Genomic DNA, 27,436 nt, shown 5'->3' with positions numbered 1-27,436 from the left:
AAGCATAACAAGTTGCAACAATATCATAAAAGTACCAATTACGGACACTAGGCACTATGCCCTAACAATCTTATGCTATTACATGACCAATCTCATCCAATCCCTACCATCCCCTTCAGCCTACAGCGGGGGAATTACTCACACATGGATGGGGGAAACATGGCTGGTCGATGGAGAGGCGTCGGTGGTGATGATGGCGATGATCTCCTCCAATTCCCCGTCCCGGCGGAGTGCCAGAACGGAGTTTCTGGTCCCGAGACGGAGTTTCGCGATGGTGGCGGCGTACTGGATGTCTTCTCGCGATTTCGTCTAACCCCCGTGCGTTTTTAGGTCGAAGGCGTTAAGTAGTCTAGAGGAGGGCGTCGGGGGCCAGCCGAGGCGGCCACACAATAGGGTGGCGCGCCCCCCTCCTGGGCTGCGCCGGCCTAGCGTGTGGGGGCCTCGGGCCTCCACCTGGCTTGCCCTTCTAGCTCCGTAATTCTTCTGGAAAAATAAGACCTTTGGCATAAATTGCGAGGATTTTCCTGAAAGTTGGATTTCTGCACAAAAACGAGACACCAGAGCAATTCTGCTGAAAACAGCGTTAGTCCGTGTTAGTTGCATCCAAAATACACAAATTAGAGGCAAAACAGTAGCAAAAGTGTTCGGGAAAGTAGATACGTTTTGGACCTACCAAATGGAAGTGGCAACATTCAACCGCAGCAGAAGGCAAAATCCCAGCTTCCTAAGTGGGAGATCCAAGTGCAAGACTAGTCACTTATTTATATTGAATATTTTTATTCCTTTGCAGCTCATTTTCTCAGTAGACATATTTAGTCATTCTGATTTTGTATTACACTTCAACATAGTTAATCACATACAAATGATGCTAAATACAAATAAGCAACATTTTAATCATATGTTTCTAAAACATATCATTTTACAGGGATAGAGCCAGGATTAATACTTAGACATGATAAAAAAAAACAGTTGGTTAGACTGAATTTAATGCCTCTATTGATTGATTTAGGCTCCTTAGATACACTATGGGTATACCCATGTGTTCGTGCTTTCTTAGTATACTTCAAACATCTTGGTATTTCTCGATATATAGCTAAGTAGTATCTTGATAGAACTTGCGGAGCCTATGATTGTCTATCTTGGTGCACGCCGCCCCCCTACCTCCTTCCCAAGCAGTAGTTCTTCCCTGTGTAGACCTCTCCACCCTTGGCTCTGCCCCCATCTTCCCGTCATCGAAGGCTAGCTTGAAGCCCAGGTACATTTTTGATCGTCTGCTAGTTTAATCATATCGAGCTTATACTTCTGTAATTGATTGAATAAGACCATTTACATTCTTGATCGTATGCTAGTATTTTGGTAAATTATCTGAAGCACTTCATTTATAGGATCCATGTAATCACTAAAGTCAGGATGACAAAATCATCCTATCGTCAATCAATAACATCGCAACCTGCCAACCTAGTATTTAACTAAGAGTTGGTTGTACCTAGGTCAATTATCTGAAGAAGTTCATGCTTTCGTTTACTATAATCATCTTGCACATCAATATTAGAACCTTGCAATTTATACACACTCTATCTAGCTTGCTGTGATGCGTGGTGCAAGGGCCAAGCACAACACACTGTGATGAATGTGCTGCTTGTGTGTGACATGGTGTGGACTGGGCTTTGTATACTCTTAACTTTTAACTAGTCTGGTGGGAGCAGAACATGATGGACGAGAACACTACCTCTATATAACTTGTGGCCGTCCAGTCTGTTCAGGGACAAATGGATACGCTTCTATTGGTTCATGTTCTCTAAAAAATCAATTGCTTTAGCTTTTAGTCACCTCGGTTCCGGATCGATTTGATTGGTATGCTGGTATGTCTAAACTCCACAAATTCTGTAGTAAGTTACTTGCCTTATAGCCCTGCTATTATAAGCCACTTGCGAGCACACACAAACACTCGCCATACCTCTGTCACCGCACACATTTATATTGAACATTTTTACTTATTAGTACCTTATGTTCTCAATAAATATATTTAGTCATTCTGTTTTTGTATTACACTTAACATAGTTAATCACATAAAAATGATGTTAATATATAAAGAAGAACTACATCAATCATATCTTCTAAAATAAATCATGTTTAATACAATTGCACTACACATAAGCATATTTTCCTAGAAACGATGCTAGGTGCTTCCATTGTTAGACATGCGCCAAATAAATTGTTCGCGTCACTGAATTCACTATACCATATAAATATCATATGCCTCTATTGATTGATTTAGGCTCCTTAGATAAATTATGGTTATATGTATGTGTTCATGTTTTTTTAATACTTAAAACATGTTGGTATATCTCAATGTAAAGCTAAGTAATATCTTGAAAGAATTTACGAGAGCGCATGATTGTCTATTTTGGCACGAGCGGAGATAAAGTTCTAGAATAGGAGAGGTTTCTCCCTGCGTTCGGATTTTCCATGGTCCTCCATAACCCACGGCCTCATAATATACAAACAACGAGTAAACCCAACCCGCGGCTGGATTTTTTTTCTTTTTTCTTTTCGAAATGGGGTACACCCCGGCCTATGCATCGGTTGATGCACACAACCTTTTATTAAAACATGACTATTCAAAGTTTACAATTCATGGATCAACGAGGGCCGATACAAATATCAACCACAGAAAAATAAGAAGTCTGCTAAGCAGTCTAAGCATCTTCTAATCTTTTAATAGGCCGCCAAGTAGCCTGGTAGAAAATATCCTGGGCAACCATTCGAAGTTGGTTGCATCCAGAAACCATGCAGTCCCACTGGTCCTCCGAGAGCAAGAAGGGCCAAAGCTGGATCCAGTGGACCATAGTGTGAATAACCTGCAAGAAATTAGTAGAGTTCTTTTTGTGAAAAATAATATAATTTTTGCAATTCCATATTGACCAACATAAAGCCAAGACACTGATGTGAATCCTAGCTTTATCAGTTCTGTCCCTTCCATTAAGCCAATTTCCAAACATATTTGTGACATTGGATGGAGGTGGAATATTATATGCAGCAAAAACCACCCGCCAAATAAGTCTCGCAAAAGGACATGAAATAAACAAATGTTCAACTGATTCCTCAGTGTCACAGAAAGAACATTTCGTATTCCCATTCCAATTCCTCTTTGCTAGATTATTTCGAGTCAAAATGACTTTTTTACTAAGGAACCACATGAAGATTTTAATTTTAAGTGAGATTTTTAGTTTCCAGAGATATTTACGGAGGTATCTTGTATGGCCATTTAACATGTCACCAGACATTGATTTGATGGTGAACTTCCATGAAGATGTGAGGCCCCAAACGAACTTGTCTTGATCATCATTTAAAGTGTACCCACTGATCCCATTTATCACCAATCAGCCTTCTCCCAAAATCAATGCGGTGGCAAAGTTGAACTCATAACATTTGCCACAGTATCACGCTTACGATGGACTATGTTGTATACCTGGGGATATTGAGATGCAAGGGTCTGCTCACCTAACCATCTATCTTCCCGAAATCGAACTCCTTCTCCGGAACCTACTTCAAATTTTCCTCTACTAAAAATTCTCCTTTAATTTTCATTAGTACTTTCCAGAATGGTGAATTAGTCAGCTTACTTTCAACTTCAGCCAGAGTTTTTTGTGATATATATTTGTTTTTTAAGAGTTGTTGCCATAAACCTTCTTCAGAAAGGAGCTTCTATAGCCATTTACTAAGCACGCAAGAATTTTTAATTTCCAGTACTTCAATTCCAAGACCGCCTTGGTCCTTAGGTCTGCAAATCAAGTTCCACCTAGTTAGCTGATATTTTTGTTTATTTTCTTCACATTGCCAAAAGAAACATGATCTAAAAAAAATCTAATCTCTTCAGTAGCCCTTTAGGTATGTCAACGAAAGATAACATAAACATCGGTAAACTAGTAAGAACAGAGTTAATCAATACAAGACGATCCCCATATGATAACATCTTTCCAGCCCAACATCCAAGTTTTCTCTCGAATCGACTTTCAACTAGATTTCATTCGGAGTTTTTTTTAACTTTCTATAATGGATTGGAATAGCCAAATACCTAAAGGGCAAAAAACCATATTCACAACCAAATAGTTGTTTATACTGCTCCTCTTCCTCTTTAGCCTTTCTAAAAAAGAGAATCTCACTTTTGTAAAAATTGCAATATTAGTTTCATATTTATAGTCTTTTCAAAGTCATGTTCCATGAAAAGTATCGTGTCATCGACATATTGCAGTATAGAAATTCCTCCCTCAACTAGATGAGGGATAAGACTTCCTATCTGTCCATCCTCTTTCGCCCTTGCTATTAGGATGGCTAGCATATCTGCAACAATGTTGAACAACATAGGTGACAGCGGATCACCCTGTCGAAGACCTTTCCGGATTTGAAAATAGTGACCAATATCATTGACCTTGATCCCTACACTTCCTCCTCTAAGAAAATTGTTCGATGAGTTTACACCATCTGGGGTCAAAACCTTTCATGCGCATGACTTGTTGAAGAAAATGCCATTTTACCTTATCATAAGCTTTCTCAAAATAAATTTTAAATATCACTCCTTCCATTTTCTTCCGATGAAGTTCATGAATGGTTTCATGTAAGACAACTACTCCTTCAAGTATATGTCGTCCAGACATGAATGTCGACTGTGTAGGGCTAATAACTGTTTCAGCAACGGTATTAGCTCTAATCATGGTGACCTTCGTGAATATTTTGAAACTAACATTGAGAAGGCAGATTGGTCTGCATTGTTGGATTTAAACCGCATTATCCTTCTTGGCAACAGGGTAATAACAACAAAATTTAATTTGAACAACTGTAATTCTCCTGAATGCAGTTGATAGAACATTAGCATTAAATCACCATTGATAACTTCCCAAAAGGTTTGATAAACCTCAGCTGGAAAACCATTGGGTCCCGGAGATTTATTTAACTCCATTTGAAAAATAGCATCCTTGACTTCCTTCTATGTGAATTTGGCAACAAGGATATTATTCTCCTCTTGGTTTAGTTGTGGAATATCATGATGGATCTCCTCACTCACTGTGAGGGTAGAAGTAGCCGGCTCTCCAAACAACTTCTTATAATATTCAGATGTGTAGACTTGTAAATTTTCATCGCCCACTATGGTTCCTTCCTCTTGTTCTAGTTGAAAAATTCTTTTCCTTCTATGTTTTCCATTTGCAATTAAGTGAAAATATTTAGTATTGTTTCCCACTTCTTGAATATGTTTTACCTTGGCCCTTTGTTTCCATTTTGACTCCTCATCTCTATGAAATTTTGTTAAATCATCATTTGCCTTTCGTAGTTTTGCTATCTCATCATAGTCTAAAGGAATTGAATTAGCTTTCAAGTCCAGTTCATCTATTAAGGATATCAGTTTTTCTTTTTCTTTCTTGTATTGACCACTCAAACATTTAAGAAAACGCCTAATATGCCTAATTTTATTCTGCCATCTGGCAATAGGAAAATCCCCACGGGTCTCAGCCTCCCATTCAGATTTCACTATCTCAAAAAAATTCTCATGTTTCAGTCATGATATTTCAAAAGAAAAGTGAGCTTTTTTACCAATGTGAGCATGATTACCCGAATCAATTAACAAAGGAGCATGGTCGGAACCAGTCCTTGTCAAAGCTCTAACCGTAACTAAAGGAAATTTTTGTTCCCAATCAACAGTCGAAAGAACTCGGTCAAGCTTCTCGTACGTTGGATTGTCCCTCCGATTATCCCAAGTGATTGCCTGCGAGAGATAGTTTAAGCTCTCAATAATGGCATTAAAAACGAATGGCCAATGTGGCTTAAAATTATCATTATTCTTATCCTCTTTCTCCTCAAAATGTTGAAATCCCCCCCCCCCCCCCCCCCCAAATTAGAGAAGGGGTAGATCTCGAGTCACCTATCCTGGCAAGTTCAGCAAGAAATTCTGCTTTATTACACACTGATTTATAATCAACTGAGCCAGCATTAGTCAAAAGTCTTGAAAAACACTTAATAGTCGGTTTCACAACTCCAACTGTGATTTGAAACGGAATTAATCCAGCATTTGTGGAGAGCCTTAAAAATTAATAACCAGGTTCAAAACTATATTCACCTCCTCTTTTTATTGTGTATACACACCTATTCCATCGCACAATACACGGGGATAAGTAAGCTAAGTGATCCAAAAGTGAAGTCTTTCACCAAAAAGAACTTATACATGAAAATACAATTTACCGTGAATATACATGACCGATATGTACTTCTGTAGTAAGCACTAAACTTAGAAATCCAGGACCTATGCTCACATGGGCAGCAGATACTGAAACTCATAGTCATACGGGATCACCTCCACGACGTCATCCACCTTGAGATGACCCTGCTGCCCTCTCAAGCAGTCCACCATGGATTTCCTGAGCGACCAAGACGTCGGGAGCTGGTCGCAAATCCACCGGAGCAGCGACTCCATGTCCTTGGCAAAATCGTGCATGTTGGAGTGTATCAGGCTTGGGATCATCAGCTTTCTTGTGGAGGTCACCACCAACGACGCCTGCAGGTAGTCTAACTTCGCCTTCTCCAGGTCCATCATCACGCGATCTGCCTTGTATATCCGCAGCTGCAAATGAGAGTGTTACGTTTTTAGCGTATTTAGAGTTCGCGAACAAATATGAGTTATTGGGGTGCACAAACTTACCGCTGGGGATGATCTGATTCCGCAACACAATGCGAATAAAATGTTGGGCTCTGAACTGTTCAATCCATACAGACTCCTTACATGCTGTTCTTCGACATCGATGTCGCATTTCCATAGTTCCTGCGGTGTTTGTTTGTTCATGAGAATAAGTCGATCGTGTCGTGCGCATGAGGAGTTAAAAAAAAAATACTATGGCACGTTATTTCTGTGTGCTCACCTCTTTCATGCTTGATGGCTGCCTTAAGATGAAATTCTCTATCACTAGAGCATTGAACTTTTGACCTGAAACGTTAATTGTTGCCTGAAAATACCACCACAAATGTTAGGCTTCTACATGTGCTTCCTAAATATTTTTCTTGCAGATACATCAATCACTGATTTACCTTATTCTTCAGCGCAAGTAACTTTTCAGAGTTGGAGGGCAAACCATGCTGCAGAATCCCCTGTAGCATCCAAAACGCAAACAGTTCCTGTTAGCAAATTATAGATACCAAAAACATCCAGCTCACAGAAATGCAACGAGGAAGAATGTAAGGAGCATACGTGCATGATACACGTGTTGTAAATGTTGAGCCAAAATGCGAGCTTCTGCTGGTGCGTTAGAAACCTCAAATCCACCTGCTGCAAGGCCTCCAACATCTCCCTAACAATACAACCCCCAAAAAAATTACTACTACTAACAAAAGCAATAACCGATGGAAGCAGTCAAAATAGACAAATGAATTTACTTGTTCACCTCAATTTGGTGAGCAGAGGGGAGGTGGAGAACCCTCTGAGGTCGAAGGCGCTGGAGGTGAACCTGACGAGGTTCTTGTAAGGTCCAATATCTCTGACGATCGAGTCCTGGACCGCGAAGATGCCGTAGTGGTCCTGCTGCCCTCGTTCCTTCTCCTTGGCGGCGCCCGCCGCCACGTTGAGCGCCGCGTCTATCCTGAAGCTGCCCTGCGCGTTCCTGGCGAGGTTGCCGGACTTCTCCATCTCGGCCGCCCGCGACGAACGGAGCAGCCTGATGAAGATGACTGCAAGGCATTTCACGATCCTCTCCGAGAGCTTGTTCGGCTGGATCTTGGTCTGCTCGTCTCTCTTTATCGCCGTTGCAGTTGTTGGCGGGGAGGGCTCTTGGATTGTTTTAGACGGTTTTTCAGCTGCTCGTTCGGATTGCTGAATTAAGGATCGCACATAAGAGATAGAGTGTATATTAGCACACATTATTTATTTGCATTTGCAAGTGGTTCAGATATCGTTTATTACCTTCTCAAGGGAGGTTCTTGGCGGGAGGGCAAAGACGTTGTTGAACTTTGGGCTGACTGCGGCAGCGGCTCCTGATCCTCTGATATGTTGATCTTTGGGGCTCTTTGCCTGCTTGTCGTCGGCGGCGATATGACGCTTTAGGTACTCGGCGTTCATGGCCTGGCTGATGAAGAACATGGACTTGATCTCCGGCGCCACCTGGTCAGCCGGCTGGCGAGTCAGCACCGATGTTGGCGTCGGCGCATGCGGCGTCGTGCCCTTGCCTGTCGTACCTCCTCCCCCATTGCCGTTGCTGGTGTAGACGCTTGGCGGGTATGGATAGGAGGCGGTGGTGCCCATTGCCGATGCCCGCTGGTGCTGCGCGGCCGCCAGGCCTCCCTTCATGGTGCTAATCTGGGACTCGAGCCGCGTGATCTCCTCCTCGACGAGCACGAGCTCTGCGAGCAGCTCCTTGGCCTTGGACGGGATGAAGGCCGGGATGTTGAGGACGACGGAGCGCGCCGAGGTTGAGGTCGGGTGCAGGGCGCGCTCGAGGATGTCGTGCACCGTCTGCTCGTTGCTCAGCTGCTGCTTCAGCTCCGCCACCTATGCCACCATTCACTTAGAGGTCGTTTGACATCCATCATCTTATTTCATTTGGTAGAAATGAAATTGATGATATTATTTTATTTAGCAAATCCACAAAAATGATAGGGTACCAAGAGTAATTAAGGTTAGCCATGGGATGAAATTCAAGAAAGTCTCAATTGAATTCCAATACTAATTTTTTGGCAGCCAAACAAATTGATTATCGAAATCATAAATGAATTCTTTGATTTCATCCCCAAATGATGGGAGCAAAACGACCTCTTTCATTTTCCAGCCTCCAAATTAGCTGAATATGTTCATCCAGTTGCATCGTATTCTAGTGACGGATCATTTGTACAAGAAAATATACGTACCTCGTGCTCAAGATCCATCCGTCTGTGACTCTGCACGCCGTTGCTGTTGCCGTTGCCATTGCCGTTGCCGTTGCCGTTGCCGTTGCCTGTTGTCGTCCTCGTCTGCAACTGAACATTGTGTTCATTCTAACATAAGAAGAAGCAGGCGGGTGGGAAAATTTTGGCCGCATTAAAGAACTAGGCTACTATTTGTCAGCCAGTCTGGCCCATGCTAAATGAACTCTTTGCCCTCTATATGGGCCAGCTGGTCCAGCATAATTAACTTACAGTACTTTGCTGAATTTATTTGCATTATTCAGTTTCGAAATGAACTGAATATGCCTATCCATTTCCATCGTATTGAAGTAATACTGTAGATCATATGTACAAGAAAATATAATTACCTCGTTCTCAAGATCCATCCTTCTATGACTCTGCACAGAAGAAGCAGGCGGGTGGGGAATGTTGCCGATGCCTGTCGTCCTTGTCTGCAACTGAACATTTTGTTCATTCTAACATCAGAAGAAGAAGGCTGGTGGGGAACATTTGGGCCGAATTAAAGGACTGGGCTACTATCGGAAGCTAGTCTGGCCCATGCTAATGATCTCTTCGCCGTCTATGGGCCGGTATCTGGTCCAGCCAAATTAACTTGCAGTACTTTGCTGAATTAAAGTAGGAACTTATTTCCTCCAACTGAATAAATGCAGTCGGTCAGAAAAAGGAAGCGAAACCACCTGAGTAGCTGACTGGCATTAGAACGTACACGCGCGATCCAGACATTGATTCGTGCATTAACTGATTAACTGATGATTCAATAGTTTTTTTTTTTGAGAATTCTGATGATTGAATAGAGTGATCATTGAGCACAGTAGAGTTGCAGTACTCACCGGAGGAGGAGGAGGTAGAGGATCGGCGGGGAGCTGGTGAGCATGGCGAGTCCTGCGGCTCATCGGAGTTGGAGCTCGCGTCGCAACCGCAACGTACTCCATCGAATTTGATCACCACACGGCGGTGTCCTGCCGCCAGCCGGTCTCTTGGACACCGGGCCAGCTAACGGCGGTGACCGTCGACGCCGGCCGTGACGGGGATGACGAAGCAGCTGCGCAACGCAAATCACCTAGCTATAGGCGAATTTCGGTACAGAACTAGACTACTAGAGAAGCCAAGGGGATGCCGGGGAAAAAGAAGATGAAATGAGGTAGCTAAGGATTAGGGAGGGAGCGAGCTCGGCAGCTATAGCTATGGGCGATCGTCGATGGAGGTTGGTTGGCGCCGGCTGCAGGGGCCACATAAGTACATATGTAACCGCACCGCGCGGCGGTGCCATGGTTGCTTTCAGTGATCTCTCTCTCTCTCTTTTGGTGAGTGAGTGAGTGACTTGGTTGGTCAGGCGATCGATGGAGATCGTCTCCAACTCTTGTCTTGCCTTGTAAACTGTCTAAAGAAGAATGGTGTCCTACATACAACAACACCACACCGCACCACGCCATCTCTCTCGGTTGGACTCAGGAGTAGTGCAGCTCAAGGTTTAACAAGGTTTATAGTGCATCGGTTGGTGGCCGGGTCTGTTGGACTGCGACGCCTCGCCATTTTCAAGACCTATCAATTGCCCACCGACCGATGTCTTACCTTTCTCGTAACAACTTAATTTGGTGTTTTATCATGAACCTTCGTCCACTGTCGTGGTAATTAAGCATTTTTCTGCATTAGAAAGCATGACGGCGCACGCAAATATAAAATAGTTTTATACTTCCTCCATTCCCAAAAAAAACTTCTCAACTTTTTTTTAGATAAAGATGTATCTATAGCTAAAACATGTCTATGTTTCTCCGTATCTAGATAAAATTGAGAAACTTTTTTCGGAATGGAAGAAGTATTATATTTGTGGATATTTACATTATGCACTGAAAAATACTAAGATGTTTTAACCACCATAAATGGTATGCAAAATAAAATATCATTTGTGCGGATGACATTTTTTGTCATATTTTATTATTAACTCGTAAAGAAAAATATTAATGGTCATCTATATTGGAATTTTTTTGAGATTTCATCTTTGATTTCCAGGATTTTCCTCCAAACAGGGCTTCTGCCCCGATTTATAAATAAAGCACAACGGGTTAAACCGATACAACGTGGTTGGAAATCTCCATATAAGCAGGTTAAAAGATAAAAGGACAACTTGGACGAACGTGAGCCACCAATTCAAAGCCAAAAAATGAAAAGGAGACGCCACACCTAGAATGAGGTGACCTAAATTATCAACATGAACGAAAACGTGCCGCCTAAGACAACAACCATGCCCCTATGCACCGACGACAACACCATACACAACCACAACAAACTATTGCCGAAAAAGGCCACATGCCCTCTCGCTCCTGGCTGTGGAGCGCTGATTCTTCCTACATATAGCATGTACCATTGAAGGTGCCACCGAGGCACGTGTAAAACATAGGTCACCAATGATTCCACTCTACACCAAAGAAGCTTCATGCCTGGGTGATAACTCCAGTGTGTTGCAACCTAATGGAATATGAGCTCCCCGATTGTGCCCCTAAGAGGGTAATGACGCGACACGCTCTCGCCTCAGAGCCTGCAATGACGGGCTAGGGTTTTCACATGGAACCCAACCACAGAAGGGATACCCACAATGATGCCCCCATAAGGTGATGACAGTCGTAGCTAGGCATCATCGTCACCGGCACCAAAGCAAAGAGTTTCGCTTGAATCATAACTTACCTGTTTCATTTGAGATCCAAGGGACCAACTGACGAGGGATCACCTCGGCAATGCCTACGTATTGTAGACTTGGGTTTCGGGAGAGAGCGACGATGGAGATTCCGGGAGCGAGATTAGGCACACGACGTACCCAGCTTCGGGTCCCCTCGGTGGAGGATCCCTACGTGCTGCTAGCAATCCACTATATGAACACATGTTTACAGGGTGCCGCCATAGGCGGAGCTATGTTGTCTCTCTTTCTATCTCTATGTTGGCCTCCTCTTTCGGGTGCCCTGGCTAGCTTTATATATGCAACCAGCCTAGGGTTTTACAGGAGTCCTAGTCGACTACTTCTTCGGGTTGCCCTGCTGGGCCTTCTCCATATTGGATCTTCTCCATATTGGGCCGAGCCAGGTATACTAATAATGGGTACCCGAAGGGTATGCCCATGTCAGTAGCTCCCGAGTGTTTAGGGAAGTCGAAGACTTGCGTAGAGACTCCAAGCATAACCATCTCCGAAGGCGAGGTCCATGTCGTAGATCATGTGTAGCATACATGATGTCGACGATTCTCAAAATTATTTTTCTATCGGGTGCGCGGTGATACGCGTACAACACGCGTCCGTTGGGAACCCCAAGTGGAAGGTGTGATGCGTACAGCAGCAAGTTTCCCTCAGTAAGAAACCAAGGTTTATCGAACCAGTAGGAGCCAAGAAGCACGTTGAAGGTTGATGGCGGCGAGATGTAGTGCGGCGCAACACCAGGGATTCCGGCGCCAACGTGGAACCTGCACAACACAACCAAAGTACTTTGCCCCAACGAAACAGTGAGGTTGTCAATCTCACCGGCTTGCTGTAACAAAGGATTAGATATATAGTGTGGAAGATGTTGTTTGCAGAGAACAGTAGAACAAGTATTGCAGTAGATTGTATTCGATGTAAAAGAATGGACCGGGGTCCACAGTTCACTAGAGGTGTCTCTCCCATAAGATAAATAGCATGTTGGGTGAACAAATTACAGTTGGGCAATTGACAAATAGAGAGGGCATGACAATGCACATACATGACATGATGAGTATTGTGAGATTTAATTGGGCATTACGACAAAGTACATAGACCGCTATCCAGCATGCATCTATGCCTAAAAAGTCCACTTTCAGGTTATCATCCGAACCCCTTCCAGTATTAAGTTGCAAACAACAGACAATTGCATTAAGTATGGTGCGTAATGTAATCAATAACTACATCCTCGGACATAGCATCAATGTTTTATCCCTAGTGGCAATAGCACATCCACAACCTTAGAACATTCTGTCACTGTCCCAGATTTAATGGAGGCATGAACCCACTATCGAGCATAAATACTCCCTCTTGGAGTTAAGAGTAAAAACTTGGCCAGAGCCTCTACTAATAGCGGAGAGCATGCAAGATCATAAACAACACATAGGTAATAGATTGATAATCAACATAACATAGTATTCTCTATCCATCGGATCCCAACAAACACAACATATAGCATTACAGATAGATGATCTTGATCATGTTAGGCAGCTCACAAGATCCGACAATGAAGCACATAAGGAGAAGACAACCATCTAGCTACTGCTATGGACCCATAGTCCAGGGGTGAACTACTCACACATCAATCCGGAGGCGACCATGGCGGTGTAGAGTCCTCCGGGAGATGATTTCCCTCTCCGGCAGGGTGCCGGAGGCGATCTCCTGAATCCCCCGAGATGGGATTGGCGGCGGCAGCGTCTCTGGAAGGTTTTCCGTGTCGTGGCTCTCGGTACTGGGGATTTGCGACGAAGGCTATTTGTAGGCGGAAGGGCAGAGTCGGGAGAGTCACGAGGGGCCCACACGCTAGGCCGGCGCGGCCATGGCTTGGGCCACGCCGCCCTAGTGTGGCGCCGCCTCGTGGCCCCACTTCGTTAGTCCTCCGGTCTTCTGGAAGCTTCGTGGAAAAATAGGCCCCTGGGCGTTGATTTCGTCCAATTCCGAGAATATTTCCTTACTAGGATTTCTGAAACCAAAAACACCAGAAAACAACAACTGGCTCTTCGGCATCTCGTTAATAGGTTAGTGCCGGAAAATGCATAAATATGACATAAAGTATGCATAAAACATGTAGATATCATCAATAATGTGGCATGGAACATAAGAAATTATCGATACGTCAGAGACGTATCAGCATCCCCAAGCTTAGTTCCTGCTCGTCCCGAGCAGGTAAACGATAACAAAGATAATTTCTGGAGTGACATGCCATCATAACCTTGATCATACTATTGTAAGCATATGTAATGAATGCAGCGATCAAAACAATGTAAATGACATGAGTAAACAATTGAATCATAAAGCAAAGACTTTTCATGAATAGTACTTCAAGACAAGCATCAATAAGTCTTGCATAAGAGTTAACTCATAAAGCAATAATTCAAAGTAAAGGTATTGAAGCAACACAAAGGAAGATGAAGTTTCAGCGGTTGCTTTCAACTTGTAACATGTATATCTCATGGATATTGTCAATGTAAAGTAATATAACAAGTGCAATATGCAAGTATGGAGGAATCAATGCACAGTTCACACAAGTGTTTGCTTCTTGAGGTGGAGAGAGATAGGTGAACTGACTCAACATAAAAGTAAAAGAAAGGTCCTTCAAAGAGGAAAGCATCGATTGCTATATTTGTGCTAGAGCTTTGGTTTTGAAAACAAGAAATTTTTTTGTCAACGGTAGTAATAAAGCATATGAGTTATGTAAATTATATCCTACAAGTTGCAAGCCTCATGCATAGTATACCAATAGTGCCCGCACCTTGTCCTAATTAGCTTGGATTTACATGGATTATCATAGCATAGCACATGTTTCAACCAAGTGTCACAATGGGGTACCTCTATGCCGCCTGTACAAAGGTCTAAGGAGAAAGCTCGCATTGGATTTCTCGCTTTTGATTATTCTCAACTTAGACATCCATACCGGGACAACATAGACAACAGATAATGGACTCCTCTTTAATGCATAAGCGTTCAACAACAGATAATATTCTCATAAGAGATTGAGGTTTGTTGTCCAATACTGAAACTTCCACCATGGATCATGGCTTTAGTTAGCGGCCCAATGTTCTTCTCTAACAATATGCATACTCAAACCATTTGATCATGATAAATCACTCTTACTTCAGGAAAGACGAACATGCATAGCAACTCACATGATATTCAACAAAGAAATAGTTGATGGCGTCCCCAGGAACATGGTTATCGCTCAACAAGCAACTTATAAGAGATAAGATGCATAAGTACATATTTAATACCACGATAGTTTTTAAGCTATTTGTCCCATGACCTATATATTGTAAAGGTGAAGAATGGAAATTTTAAAGGTAGCACTCAAGCAATTTACTTTGGAATGGCGGAGAAATACCATGTAGTAGGTAGGTATGGTGGACACAAATGGCATAGTGGTTGGCTCAAGGATTTTGGATGCATGAGAAGTATTCCCTCTCGATACAAGGTTTAGGCTAGCAAGGTTTATTTGAAACAAACACAAGGATGAAGCGGTGCAGGAAAACTCACATAAAAGACATATTGTAAACATTATAAGGCTCTACACCGTCTTCCTTGTTGTTCAAACTCAATACTAGAAATTATCTGGACCTTAGAGAGATCAAACATGCAAACCAAATTTTAGCATGCTCTATGTATTTATTCATTAATAGGTGCAAAGTATATGATGCAAGAGCTTAAACATGAGCACAACAATTGCCAAGTATCACATTATCCAAGACATTTTAGCAATTACTACATGTATCATTTTCCAATTCCAACCATATAACAATTTAACGAAGAAGAAACTTTCGCCATGAATACTATGAGTAAAGCCTAAGGATATATTTGTCCATATGCAACAGTGGAGTGTGTCTCTCTCCCACACAATGAATGCTAGGATCCATTTTATTCAAACAAAACAAAAACAAAAACAAAAACAAACAGACCCTCCAAGCAAAGTACATAAGATGTGACGGAATAAAAATATAGTTTCACTAGAGGAACCTGATAATGTTGTCGATGAAGAAAGGGATGCCTTGGGCATCCCCAAGCTTAGACGCTTGAGTCTTCTTGAAATATGCAGGGGTGAACCACCGGGGCATCCCCAAGCTTAGAGCTTTCACTCTCCTTGATCATGTTGTATCATCCTCCTCTCTTTACCCTTGAAAACTTCCTCCACACCAAACTCGAAACAAACTCATTAGAGGGTTAGTGCACAATCAAAATTTACATATTCAGAGGTGACACAATCATTCTTTACACTTCTGGACATTGCACAAAGCTACTGAAAGTTAATGGAATCGAAAAATCTATCAAGCATGGCAAAACAGGCAATGCGAAATAAAAGGCAGAATCTGTCAAAACAGAATAGTTCGTAAAGACGTATTTTTAAGAGGCACCAGACTTGCTCAGATGAGAAAACTTAAAACTAATGAAAGTTGCGTACATATCTGAGGATCACTCACGTAAATTGGCATAATTTTCTGAGTTACCTACAGAGAATTAGACCCAGATTCATGACAGCAAAGAAATCTGTTTCTGTGCAGTAATCCAAATCTAGTATCATCCTTCTATTAGAGACTTTACTTGGCACAACAATGCAATAAAACTAAGATAAGGAGAGGTTACTATAGTAGTAACAACTTCCAAGACTCAAATATAAAATAAAAGTACTGTAGTAAAATGATGGGTTGTCTCCCATAAGCGCTTTTCTTTAACGCCTTTCAGCTAGGCGCAGAAAGTGTGTATCAAGTATTATCAAGAGACGAAGTGTCAACATCATAACTTGTTCTAATGATAGAATCAAAAGGTAACTTCATTCTCTTTCTAGGGAAGTGTTCCATACCTTTCTTGAGAGGAAATTGATATTTAATATTACCTTCCTTCATATCAATGATAGCACCAACAGTTCGAAGGAAAGGTCTTCCCAATATAATGGGACAAGATGCATTGCATTCAATATCCAAGACAACAAAATCAACGGGGACAAGATTATTGTTAACCGTAATGCGAACATTATCAACTCTCCCCAAAGGTTTCTTTGTAGAGTTATCAGCAAGATTAACATCCAAATAACAATTTTTCAATGGTGGCAAGTCAAGCATATCATAAATTTTCTTAGGCATAACGGAAATACTTGCACCAAGATCACACAAAGCATTACAACCAAAGTCATTGACCTTCATCTTAATGATGGGCTCCCAACCATCCTCTAGCTTCCTAGGAATAGAAGTTTCGCGTTCTAGTTTTTCTTCTCTAGCTTTTATGAGAGCATTTGTAATATGTTTCGTGAAAGCCAAATTTATAGCACTAGCATTAGGACTCTTAGCAAGTTTTTGTAAGAACTTTATAACTTCAGAGATATGACAATCATCAAAATCCAAACCATTATAATCTAAAGCAATGGGATCATTATCCCCAATGTTGGAAAAAATTTCAGCAGTTTTATCACAGGCAGTTTCAGCAGTTTTAGCAGTTTCAGGCAGTTTTGCTCGCTTTGCATTAGGAGTAGAAACATTGCCAACACCAATTATTTTACCATTGATAGTAGGAGGTGCAGAAACATGTGGAGCATTAGCATTACTAGTGGTGGTAATAGTCCAAACTTTAGCTACATTATTCTCTTTAGCTAGTTTTTCATTTTCTTCTCTTTCCCACCTAGCATGCAATTCAGCCATTAATCCTATATTCTCATTAATTCTAACTTGGATGGCATTTGATGTAGTAACAATTTTATTTTCATCATTCATAATAGGCATAACTTTCAGTTTCAAAAGATCCACATCAGCAACAAGACTATCAACTTTAGAAGCAAGTATATCAATTTTCCCAAGCTTTTCTTCAACAGATTTGTTAAAAGCAGTTTGTGTACTAATAAATTATTTAAGCATGGCTTCAAGTCCAGGGGGTGTATTCCTATTATTGTTGTAAGAATTCCCATAAGAATTACCATAACCGTTACCATTATTATAAGGATATGGCCTATAGTTGTTACTAGAATTGTTCCGATAAGCATTGTTGTTGAAATTATTATTTTTAATGTAGTTCACATCAACATGTTCTTCTTGGGCAACCAATGAAGCTAACGGAACATTATTAGGATCAATATTTATCCTATCATTCACAAGCATAGACATAATAGCATCAATCTTATTACTCAAGGAAGAGGTTTCTTCGACATAATTTACCTTCTTACCTTGTGGAGCTCTTTCCGTGTGCCATTCAGAGTAATTAATCATCATATTATCAAGAAGCTTTGTTGCTTCACCAAGAGTGATGGACATAAAGGTACCTCCAGCAGCTGAATCCAATAGGTTCCGCGAAGAAAAATTCAGTCCTGCATAAAAGGTTTGGATGATCATCCAAGTAGTCAGTCCATGGGTTGGGCAATTTTTAACCAAAGATTTCATTCTTTCCCATGCTTGTGCAACATACTCAATATCCAATTGTTTAAAATTCATTATGCTACTCCTCAAAGATATAATTTTAGCAGGGGGATAATATCTACCAATAAAAGCATCCTTGCATTTAGTCCATGAATCAATACTATTCTTAGGCAGAGATAGCAACCAATCTTTAGCTCTTCCTCTTAGTGAGAAAGGGAACAATTTTAATTTTATTATGTCACCATCTACATCTTTATACTTTTGCATTTCACAAAGTTCAACAAAATTATTGAGATGGGCAGCAGCATCATCAGAACTAACACCAGAAAATTGCTCTCGCATAACAAGATTCAGTAAAGCAGGTTTAATTTCAAAGAATTCTGCTGTAGTAGCGGGTGGAGCAATAGGTGTGCATAAGAAATCATTATTATTTGTGGTTGTGAAGTCACACAACTTAGTATTCTCAGCAGTATTTATTTTAGCAATAGTAAATAAAGTAAACTAGATAAAGTAAATGCAAGTAACTAATTTTTTTGTGTTTTTGATATAGCAAACAAGATAGTAAATAAAGTAAAACTAGCAACTAATTTTTTTGTGTTTTGATTTAGTGCAGCAAACAAAGTAGTAAATAAAATAAAGCAAGACAAAAACAAAGTAAAGAGATTGGATTGTGAAGACTCCCCTTGCATCGTGTCTTGATCTCCCCGGCAACGGCGCCAGAAATTTAGCTTGATACGCGTACAACACGCGTCCGTTGGGAACCCCAAGTGGAAGGTGTGATGCGTACAGCAGCAAGTTTCCCTCAGTAAGAAACCAAGGTTTATCGAACCAGTAGGAGCCAAGAAGCACGTTGAAGGTTGATGGCGGCGAGATGTAGTGCGGTGCAACACCAGGGATTCCGGCGCCAACGTGGAACCTGCACAACACAACCAAAGTACTTTGCCCCAACGAAACAGTGAGGTTGTCAATCTCACCGGCTTGTTGTAACAAAGGATTAGATGTATATTGTGGAAGATGTTGTTTGCAGAGAACAGTAGAACAAGTATTGCAGTAGATTGTATTTGATGTAAAAGAATGGACCGGGGTCCACAGTTCACTAGAGGTGTCTCTCCCATAAGATAAATAGCATGTTGGGTGAACAAATTACAGTTGGGCAATTGACAAATAGAGAGGGCATGACAATGCACATACATGACATGATGAGTATTGTGAGATTTAATTGGGCATTACGACAAAGTACATAGACCGCTATCCAGCATGCATCTATGCCTAAAAAGTCCACTTTCAGGTTATCATCCGAACCCCTTCCAGTATTAAGTTGCAAACAACAGACAATTGCATTAAGTATGGTGCGTAATGTAATCAATAACTACATCCTCGGACATAGCATCAATGTTTTATCCCTAGTGGCAACAGCACATCCACAACCTTAGAACATTCTGTCACTGTCCCAGATTTAATGGAGGCATGAACCCACTATCGAGCATAAATACTCCCTCTTGGAGTTAAGAGTAAAAACTTAGCCAGAGCCTCTACTAATAACGGAGAGCATGCAAGATCATAAACAACACATAGGTAATAGATTGATAATCAACATAGCATAGTATTCTCTATCCATCGGATCCCAACAAACACAACATATAGCATTACAGATAGATGATCTTGATCATGTTAGGCAGCTCACAAGATCCGACAATGAAGCACATAAGGAGAAGACAACCATCTAGCTACTGCTATGGACCCATAGTCCAGGGGTGAACTACTCACACATCAATCCGGAGGCGACCATGGCGGTGTAGAGTCCTCCGGGAGATGATTCCCCTCTCCGGTAGGGTGCCGGAGGCGATCTCCTGAATCCCCCGAGATGGGATTGGCGGTGGCGGCGTCTCTGGAAGGTTTTCCGTATCGTGGCTCTCGGTACTGGGGGTTTCGCGACGAAGGCTATTTGTAGGCGGAAGGGCAGAGTCGGGAGAGTCACGAGGGGCCCACACGCTAGGCCGGCACGGCCAGGGCTTGGGCCGCGCCGCCCTAGTGTGGCGCCGCCTCGTGGCCTCACTTCGTTAGTCCTCCGGTCTTCTGGAAGCTTCGTGGAAAAATAGGCCCCTGGGCGTTGATTTCGTCCAATTCCGAGAATATTTCCTTACTAGGATTTCTGAAACCAAAAACAGCAGAAAACAGCAACTGGCTCTTCGGCATCTCGTTAATAGGTTAGTGCCAGAAAATGCATAAATATGACATAAAGTATGCATAAAACATGTAGATATCATCAATAATGTGGCATGGAACATAAGAAATTATCGATACGTCGGAGACGTATCAGCATCCCCAAGCTTAGTTCCTGCTCGTCCCGAGCAGGTAAACGATAACAAAGATAATTTCTGGAGTGACATGCCATCATAACCTTGATCATACTATTGTAAGCATATGTAATGAATGCAGCGATCAAAACAATGTAAATGACATGAGTAAACAATTGAATCATAAAGCAAAGACTTTTCATGAATAGTACTTCAAGACAAGCATCAATAAGTCTTGCATAAGAGTTAACTCATAAAGCAATAATTCAAAGTAAAGGTATTGAAGCAACACAAAGGAAGATGAAGTTTTAGCGGTTGCTTTCAACTTGTAACATGTATATCTCATGGATATTGTCAATGTAAAGTAATATAACAAGTGCAATATGCAAGTATGTAGGAATCAATGCACAGTTCACACAAGTGTTTGCTTCTTGAGGTGGAGAGAGATAGGTGAACTGACTCAACATAAAAGTAAAAGAAAGGTCCTTCAAAGAGGAAAGCATCGATTGCTATATTTGTGCTAGAGCTTTGGTTTTGAAAACAAGAAACAATTTTGTCAACGGTAGTAATAAAGCATGTGAGTTATGTAAATTGTATCCTACAAGTTGCAAGCCTCATGCATAGTATACCAATAGTGCCCGCACCTTGTCCTAATTAGCTTGGATTTACATGGATTATCATAGCATAGCACATGTTTCAACCAAGTGTCACAATGGGGTACCTCTATGCCGCCTGTACAAAGATCTAAGGAGAAAACAGCAACTGGCTCTTCGGCATCTCGTTAATAGGTTAGTGCCGGAAAATGCATAAATATGACATAAAGTATGCATAAAACATGTAGATATCATCAATAATGTGGCATGAAACATAAGAAATTATCGATACGTCGGAGACGTATCACGCGGCAGCGCTCCCGATGGAGTAGCCCCCGAGTCTATGGGTAAGTGCTTGCACTTGGGCATAGACTCAAGTTGTACTACTCGATGAAGAACTTAACTATATTTCTGGAGGACTTAATGAAATTCATGTGCTCCCGATGGGAGTAGGCTCCACTCGAGTCGTAGAATCGAGTTGAGTCTACAAACCTTGATTGTCATAGATGATGTCGAAGTTATTTTTCTATCGGGTGCGCGACCAGCGCTCCCGATGGAGTAGCCCCCGAGGCTAAAGCCAAGTGTTTGCACTTGGGTGTAGGCTCAACTTGCTTTTAAATCGACTCCACAATTTTTCCTCTTTCTTGTATCTTATCGGGAGGGTGAACAATGCTTTCGATAAGAGTAGCCCCCGAGTCTATGGGAAGATGCTTGCACCTGGGCATAGACTCAAGTTGTACTACTCGATAAAAAACTTGACTATATTTCTGGGCGTAGCCCCTCTTTTTATCGACTCCAGGCCATTGCTATTTTTATTTGACATCCATATCTATATTGTACAGGGATAATGGTAAATGGAGTTGGTTCATCTGACGGATCACGTACCAGTTAACTGCTCTTGTGGCAATCCCGCAAGAACCTACTTCAAGATCAAGTCCACGGACTTGACCTCGGTACCTAGCGTAATTCGTCACGTGCCGCTTAAGGACTTACCATGATCCGAATTCCAGTAATGTTTTATCGGGTCCACAGCGCGTCCGCCGAAATTTTTCTTCACATCTGTTAGTGGAAAAAAGTAGCAGAGCGCAGTCTTTGGCGATGCCACGCCACACAGGACGGATCCCGGGGTCTTACCTTCGTAAGTATTATGGCATTCAGAGATTTATTCGCGATGGATGCGCTCTGAGAATATTTTGTCAATGCCTTGTTCGGCTGATGTAATGATCCATTTTGCGGGTTTTTCTATATTTTTCTCGGGCGTGATGAGACAGCCGAATATATTGGGTTCTTCTATATTGTCGTCAGGCACATCGCTGATGCTCTTGCTCGGAACAAATTGAGTCAATGGACCCAAAGATTTGTCCATCCTTTTTTTTTTGGGTTCCTCCTTGATGATAATTTCGTCGAGTTCCTCCTTGAAGAAAATTTTTTCGTGTTCCTCCTTTAGGAAAATTTCTTCGGGTTCTCCTTGAGGAAACTTCTTCGGGTTCCTCCTTCAGGAAAATTTCTTCGGGTTCATCCTTGAAGACAATTTCCTCGGGTTCTCTCTTGAAGACAATTTCATCGGGTTCTCTTTTGAAGACGATTTCGTCGGGTTCTATCTTGAAGACAATTTCGTCGGGTTCTCTCTTGAAGACAATTTCGTCAGGTTCCTCCCTGAAGAAGATTCCGTTGGGTTCCTCCCTGAAGAAAATTTTGTCGAGTTCCTTGTATAATTTTTATCGAGTTGATGTAGTGTTTCCTTGGCGCAGTTCTTCTTTTGCCAACCTGAGATGTAGAGTGAATTTGCACAGCACAACCCCCGAGTGTCGGGTGCGCCAAAAGTAAATGATAATCAACTTTGTATAAAATAAAGGAACACTTAGCTTATTGGATACGACGGAGTCGATGCGGAGGTAGGTTGTGCAGCTAAATCCTTGAAGTCTTCGAGTGCAGCGAAAAAGTCGAGCCGAAGTAGAAACCATAAAATAATGAAAGTAGATGGCGCCAAATTATTGATGGAGAAATAATCGAGCTCCCGAGCGCTACTGAGGTGATATCATGATTTTTTCTTAGATGTTGTGTCGCAGTTGCGACCCGAGGCGTAGTCATGGTCGAGTCCCCGAGTGTTAGCCATGATGTCGAAAGAAGTTGACGGAGTCGCGGCGTCATAGAAGGTGAAGGATGAAACCATTGTCAATAATATAATATGAATCCATGAAGATGAATCTAAGATGAAGTATTTGAGATGAATCCATATTTAAGATTACGCCATTAAATATAGAGCATATATTAAAGATGAATCCGCCGATATCATAGAGGATGAATCCATTGTCTCGAAGAAAATAAATCCAGTAATAGCCGTAGAAGATGAATCCATTGATATCATAGAGGATAAATCCATAGACCCGAAGAAAAATAGTTCCAGTAATAGCCATAGAAGATGAATCCATTGTTCCGGAAACGCATCGGGTAATATTGTATAATAGTGAACCAATAATAACCCGAAGAATACCAATCCAGTAAGCCGAAGAAAATAAATCCACAAGTAACTGAGTATATTTGTGGTAACAAAGTAATAGCGTAGCCCCAATATTGGGTGAATTTGCTGTGATAATGTAATGGTGCAACACCCGAGTATTCGAATATTCGGGTGTGGCGAAAGTAAATAATAATTGACTCTCGGAAGAGGAACATTTAGCTTTTTTATCGGCTGCGGTGGAGCCGATGTGGAAGTAAGTCATGTAATGGACACAGTCGATGTAGTCCCGCGGTGCCTGGTCGGAAGTAGTCGATGAAGAAGACACGGCAAATGTGACGTATCCACCACGGGTGAGCATGCGAGTGTATTGAATATGCAATGTCGAGTCCACGACAGACGAGTAGTCGAAGTTTATTCCGATCTGCAATTGTATTAAGGCGCAAAAATCTGCGCGCAAATAATAGTATACGAGAAAAAATATTTAACGAAATAAAATTTTGCGTAATTCAAAATATAACACCTGATTTTTGTATTGGATGGCAAAGCTGGATTTTATTTGGCTGCAGTCGCGATGTTGATCGAGCGGACGCGTGATGGCGAATTAGCAGAAGCTAAGCTTGTTCCGATCTTTGCAGCTAAACTAAAAATCGTCGGGTCGCTGAGCCATGTTCGTGTCTTCTACCAGGATCATGTCTTTCAAGGGAGCCGCTAGCCAACCTCCGTACGACAACTGCTTCTTAGAATAGCCATCAGGCAAAAAATAATGCAATCAATAGTGTCTTTTTCCTTGGGACTTGGAGAGCCGCTTGGATTCATGTGAGGTTGAAGTACATAATCGGCTGATTGATAGGTTTGATGCTTCTCAGTGCCTTGTTACTTTCGATAGCAAGCGCGCAGCTGTAGTATCATGTAACGTCTGATGTTTGAATTCCGACGAATAAAACAGATAGACCAAGACTTGTCGAAAGTAGCAGTAATCTGACAATCCCGATCATGCATTCATGCGCCTTTTTTTCCTTAAGCAAATATGAAGTAGATGATGGCGGACTTGAGCGCTCAGAAGTGCGCGAACCAGATGCAATCTATATTTTTCTTGTCTTCGATCTTGATGTCGACGAAAATTGACAGATCCCGCCCGGATAACAAAATCCATTCGCCGCGATCCCCACAGACGGCGCCAATTAACGAGGGATCACCTCGGCAATGCCTACGTATTGTAGACTTGGGTTTCGGGAGAGAGCGACGATGGAGATTCCGAGAGCGAGATTAGTTACACGACGTACCCAGGTTCGGGTCCCCTCGGTGGAGGATCCCTACGTGCTGCTAGCAATCCACTATATGAACACATGTTTACAGGGTGCCGCCATAGGCGGAGCTATGTTGTCTCTCTTTCTGTCTCTATGTTGGCCTCCTCTTTCGGGTGCCCTGGCTAGCTTTATATATGCAACCAGCCTAGGGTTTTACAAGAGTCCTAGTCGACTACTTCTTCGGGTTGCCTTGCTGGGCCTTCTCCATATTGGGTCTTCTCCATATTGGGCCGAGCTAGGTATACTAATAATGTGTACCCGAAGGGTATGCCCATGTCACCAACCCAACCCAAAGAAGGGGTTGCGTTGTCAACACTAGGCCTCCGGATCTTGACCACGAGTTGCCGCCGCCAAAGCCACAACAACACCATGACCATAGCAAACTATTGCCCTATCCACTGACGAAAATGTGCCGCCTAAGAAAACCACCATGCCCCTATGCACCGACGACAACACCAATACACGACCACATCAAACTATTGCCGGAAAAGGCCACATGCCCTCTCGCTCCTGGTCGTGGAGCGCCGATTCTTCCTGCATATAGCATGTACCATTGAAGGTGCCACCGAGGCCACGTGTAAAACATAGGTCACCAATGATTCCACTCTACGCCGAAGAAGCTTCATGCCAAGGTGATAACTCCAATGTGTTGCAACCTGATGACTCACAAGTATAGGGGATCACAACAGTCTTCAAGGGAAGTAAAATCCAAATTTATTGATTCGACACAAGGGGAGGTAAAGAATACTTATAAGCTTTAACAATGGAGTTGTCAATTCAACTGCACCTGAAAAAGCACTAGTAACAGGGGTGATGTGAAAGCAACACTAATACGAGAGCAATGGAAATAGTAACACAACAACACTAGCACAGAGAAGATGGCACCAGAAAGTATTCTAGTGCGGATTTGACTCTAGAGCAATGACGATGACAGAAGGACCAGGGTTCCCAGCTATCTACACTAGTGGTAACTCTCCAAATAGCATGCGTTGGGTGAAAAATTATAGTTGGGCAATTGATAATTTTTTTTGAACATTTAATAGTAGGAAAGGATCCTACTGCTTTTGTATTAAATAAAAGGAACTCCAACAGGGAACCAGGAGGTTACATGTTTGGATATGTACAAAAGCCTTTGGCTGGAAGAAAAGAAAACTAAGGTTTATAAAACACCAAGATCAAGTTACAATCTAGCAATGAGACTATTAATGTAGGGGTGTACCCCCTCCTTTTTCCTGTGAACTAGTAAGCCAAATTCTTCTCTGAATCTTCTCTTCCATGCCTCAACAGTGGGTGTGATATTATTACAGAGCATATTATTTCTTTCCTTCCAAATACTCCAGGCTCCAATAATAAAAATTTCCATGAATAGAGGTTCTCTCCATTGTATCTTGCCATGCTCAATAATTTGTAATCTGGTATCCCTCATTGGTCAAATGATATTCAAAGACGATCAGCATTCTTGACTAAAAGGGCAATGGAAGAAAAAATGTTCCACTATCTCTTCAAGTGGGTTATCACACAACAGACAATATATCCAGAATTGAGGAGAAAATGTCTTCTCTTCAGCATATTCCTTGTATTAATTATATCAGAAAGCAAAAGCCAACCAAATAATTTCCTCTTGGGGATGCATTTTGATTTCCAAAGCCACTGGAATGAGATGTGTGGCTTAAGCTCTCTGAAATAATATTTATAAAAAAGCCTGGAAGAATATTTATCTGATGCCCACTCATATGTCCATTTATCCTGTGTGTTCACTTGAAGAGTGATTTGGCTTGCATCTCTCTGAAGATTTCTTACTTCCTGAAGTGCTTCTGGAGATAAAGGCAGGTTGAAATTTTCAGCAAGAGAAGTAGCAGAGAGGAAACATTGCACTGTGACATCCTCTGATAAAGCATATGAGAAAGCTCTGGGATATTCATTAGAAACTATTGTATTCAGCCACTTGTCCTTCCAGAATAGCACAGTCCCCCATGACCAATTTGAGTAGATGAAATTGCTCTATAGATAGGCATTAACTTACATATATTCCACCATAAGGAGCCACAAGGATTAAGATCATGAGGTACTTTCCCTGTGTAATAAGAATTCCATAACAGATGAACACATGGTGTATCTTCCTTATTATAGAATTTGTGCAAATATTTTAGGAGTAATCCTTGGTTTTGCAACTTTAATTTGAGTATCCCTAAACCTCCTTTTTTCTTTGGTACACAGACCATATCCCAAGCTGCCAAAGAATGACATTTCTCTCCATCCTCTGTTCTTTTATTCCACAGACAATGCCTTCTTATTTTCTCCACATGTTCAAGGATTTTTGGGTTCAGTTGGATAGAACACATTGCAAAAGTAGCAATAGAAGTAATCAAGGATTTGACAACTGTTACTCTTCCACTATATGACATCATTAGGAAGGTTGCTGAAACTCTTCTCTCAATCCTATCTACCAATGGTAATTGTGAGGACATGACAATGCATGCTATGATAAGATAAATGTTACTGTATTATTTAATTGGGCATTACAACATAATACATAGACCGTAATCCAACTCCGTCTATGACTAATAATCCACCTTCAGGTTAGCGTCCGACCCCTTCCAGTATTAAGTTGCAAGCAACAAATTATCGCATTAAGCAATGTGTCTAAAGTAAACAATAGAATTATCCTTAGACAAAACATTGTTGTTTTCTCCCTAGTAGCAACATCACATCTACAATCTTAGAAGTTATTGTCACTCTTCCAAAAAACTAGAGGCATCAACCCACTATCGA

At 41.8% G+C, this 27,436-nt stretch overlaps 1 protein-coding gene across 1 annotated transcript; it reads right to left on the bottom strand.

Moving 5' to 3' along the window:
- Positions 1-6,083: 6,083 nt before the first annotated feature.
- Positions 6,084-10,283, bottom strand: LOC127316414 (uncharacterized). Its single transcript, XM_051346804.2, has 10 exons — positions 9,750-10,283; positions 9,267-9,356; positions 8,884-8,991; positions 7,943-8,527; positions 7,428-7,852; positions 7,235-7,334; positions 7,075-7,134; positions 6,909-6,992; positions 6,692-6,811; positions 6,084-6,613 (listed from the first exon to the last, which is right to left on the bottom strand). The coding sequence occupies exons 1-10, from the start codon at positions 9,849-9,851 to the stop codon at positions 6,302-6,304; spliced, it is 1,986 nt and encodes a 661-aa protein (XP_051202764.1). The 5' UTR covers positions 9,852-10,283; the 3' UTR covers positions 6,084-6,301.
- Positions 10,284-27,436: the final 17,153 nt, after the last annotated feature.

The sequence above is a fragment of the Lolium perenne genome, chromosome 1, assembly GCF_019359855.2.
Source record: "Lolium perenne isolate Kyuss_39 chromosome 1, Kyuss_2.0, whole genome shotgun sequence".
Lineage (NCBI taxonomy): Eukaryota > Viridiplantae > Streptophyta > Magnoliopsida > Poales > Poaceae > Lolium > Lolium perenne.
Note: the sequence above shows the minus strand (reverse complement) of the source record. Positions and strands in the feature narration are given on the sequence as shown.